This window comes from Anser cygnoides, chromosome 28 (genome assembly GCF_040182565.1).
Source record: "Anser cygnoides isolate HZ-2024a breed goose chromosome 28, Taihu_goose_T2T_genome, whole genome shotgun sequence".
Taxonomy (NCBI): domain Eukaryota; kingdom Metazoa; phylum Chordata; class Aves; order Anseriformes; family Anatidae; genus Anser; species Anser cygnoides.
The window spans coordinates 2,298,869-2,301,793 of record NC_089900.1 but is presented as its reverse complement, the minus strand read 5'-3'; the positions used below and the strand labels follow the sequence as shown (position 1 = coordinate 2,301,793).

Sequence of the window (2,925 nt, the reverse complement as noted above, 5' to 3'; positions counted from 1 at the left end):
ATCTGTGGAGCTGAGAATACAGGGTGTCTGAACCCTAAATCTCTGTGTAAGTAGGCACATTTGCTGCAGGCCCCCTCCACCTTCCTCCACAGAAGAAGGCATAGAATCACAGAATCATAGAATATCCCGAGTTGGAAGGGACCCACAAGGATCATCGAGTCCAGCTCCTGGCTCCACAGAGGTCTTACCCCAAAATTCCTACCATATGACAAGGAGCATATTCCAAACGCTTCTTAGACTCCAGAACTCTTTTCCCTCTGCTGCCTGTGCCGGCCAGGTGGCACAGGGGTGTGAGGACAGGTTGTACCTCACCGACACCGCAGCCTCGGCACCAGGTTGGGTCCGCCCTGCCTGCCCATGCCTGCTTCTCTCCCTTGCCCAGCGTGGCAGCTGCTGGTGCCTGATTCTGACAGGGAATGCTGTGCATGGAGGGTGAAGCAGGAGGAGATGCTTGCTGTTCTCTCCGGCCAGACACAGGCGGTCTGTGAGCTGATTTCCTCTCTCAGGGTGGGGAATAGAGAAGACTCACATGGAGTCACACAGCCAAACACCCCTCACTCAACAGAGGGATCCCCTTCCCTGGAACCCTCCTCCAAGTACATGGCTCTGTTGGCACCTCTGTGTACCACTGCTCTGGAGCAGAGGTGGCCCATCGGGAGCTGCTGGGCAGAGGCATTTGCTGTGTACAGGACACTCAGCCAGCACAGAGCAGGGCTCCAGCCAGGGAGAGACAAAAAGGTCCCCTAGAAAGAAAGGCAATGTGAAGGCTGCATTGAAGAATCAAATGGCTGTAGCTCAGAGCAATTTTCCCTAACACTCTATATTTTTTCTTCTTTGGCAGTGTCCCTGATGAAGGGCAGCAAATGCCCAACAGCAGCTCTGTGAGCGAGTTCCTCCTGCTGGCATTCGCAGACACGCGGGAGCTACAGCTCCTGCACTTCGCGCTCTTCCTGGCCATCTACCTGGATGCCCTCCTGGGCAATGGCCTCATCCTCACCGCCGTAGCCTGCGACCACCGCCTCCACACTCCCATGTACTTCTTCCTCCTCAACCTCGCCCTCCTCGACCTGGGCTGCATCTCCACCACTCTCCCCAAAGCCATGGCCAATTCCCTCTGGGACACCAGGGCCATCTCCTATGCAGGATGTGCTGCACAGGTGTTTGCATTTGTCTTCTTGATATCAGCAGAGTTTTTTCTTCTCACTGTCATGTCCTATGACCGCTACGTTGCCATCTGCAAGCCCCTGCACTACAGGACCCTCCTGGGCAGCAGAGCTTGTGCCCAGATGGCAGCAGCTGCCTGGGCCAGTGGCTTTCTCCATGGTGTCCTGCACACGGCCAGTACATTTTCCCTGCCCCTCTGCCAAGGCAATGCTGTGGAGCAGTTCTTCTGTGAAGTTCCACAGATCCTCAAGCTCTCCTGCTCAGATGCCTACCTCAGGGAAGTTGGGTTTATTGCATTTAGCTTTTGTTTAGGTGCTGGTTGCTTTGTTTTCATTGTGGTGTCCTATATACAGATCTTTAGGGCCGTGCTGAGGATGCCCTCTGAGCAGGGCCTGCACAAAGCCTTTTCCACGTGCCTCCCTCACCTGGCTGTGGTCTCCCTGTTTATCAGCACTATCGTGTTTGCTGGCGTGAAGCCCCCCTCCATCTCCTCCCTATACCTGGACTTTGTGGTGGCAGTTCTGTACTCTGTGGTGCCTCCAGCACTGAACCCACTCATCTACAGCATGAGGAACCAGGAGCTCAAGCATGCACTGAAGAAGCTGTTTCAGTTGTCTTCCAGAAGCAATTAGCTGCTGCTCTGCTGCTGCAATGGGAAAAACTCACCAAAAAAACACGGTGTGAGACACAGCCTTTCAGTGCCAGGTACCAGGTCCACAAATGCTGGCCCCAAACTGTGAGAAGCAAAGTAACAATGTTACGTACAGAAGGAGAGAAGATGGATCCTGAGGATACAGGGCTGCAGGCACCTGTGAGCAGTACGGACACTGACCTGCGGTCTCAATGCTCTTAGGGTAGGGAATAGGAGAAAGAGGCCAGTGCCTGTCCTGTGCCACCTCCCCTCCAGCCCTGCCCTCCTACAGGTGGAGTATTTCTCCCTTACTCGGGCACCAGCAGCGCTTTGCCTCCTCCTCCTCCACAGGGAGATGAGCCACAGGCCTGGCTGTGTGTGAGGGAGCAGCAGACCTGAGCAGAAAAAAAGCCAGTTTCATGGCACCGGGGCATCTGAAGGGTCCAGCCCCTGCGGTTGGGTCTGTTCTCCGCAGCAAAGGGCTGTCACCAAGCCCCAGGTCTGTGGTTGCTCCTGCAGCTCTGAGGACCACTCCAAGGGCATCACAGTAACGATGGTCAGGACCTCTGAGGGTCAGCCCGCCCATGGATCGCAACAGGAGGTTGGTAGGATTCCATAGTACACAAGGACACAGACACCTCGTTGCTCCGTTTTCATGAATGTCTTTATTACAAATTGCTACAAAACCCTACCTGTAAAGCAACTACATAGTGCAAGAAACTACTAAGTTACCACTAGGAAAGCAAATATGGGCTTGTGATGCTTTCCCTAAATCTGCACCAATAAATACTATTTGAGCTGCTACTGGTACGACACTCATGAATCCACTTGGTGGAGGGCACAAGGCAGGGCACCTTCCCCTTCTTTCTTTGGGGCCAGTCATGATAGCTCTTGAGTATTGTGAACATCGTTGGGCAACCCTAATGACATGCCTCCAGACTCTGTTTCTGGCTTTTTCCAAGGGTAAACAACTAAAGAAAAGGGTACCGGAGGGCTGTTGGCATAACTGCCTTGAATACAGAGAACGTCAAATAGTTGTCTACCTTGCCTGGTCTCGCACAGGACCCTTCTGTTGTGGGGTTGCTGAGAGCCGAAGAAGAGCAGGTGCCGATGGCTGCCACAACGGTGCA

General features: G+C 53.8%; 1 protein-coding gene across 1 annotated transcript; it reads left to right on the top strand.

The window, feature by feature from the left end:
* Window positions 1-863: 863 nt before the first annotated feature.
* On the top strand, window positions 864-2,478 carry LOC136787283 (olfactory receptor 14C36-like). The gene has a single exon (XM_066984435.1). The coding sequence runs from the start codon at window positions 864-866 to the stop codon at window positions 1,794-1,796; it is 933 nt and encodes a 310-aa protein (XP_066840536.1). The 3' UTR covers window positions 1,797-2,478.
* The last annotated feature ends 447 nt before the right edge of the window (window positions 2,479-2,925 follow it).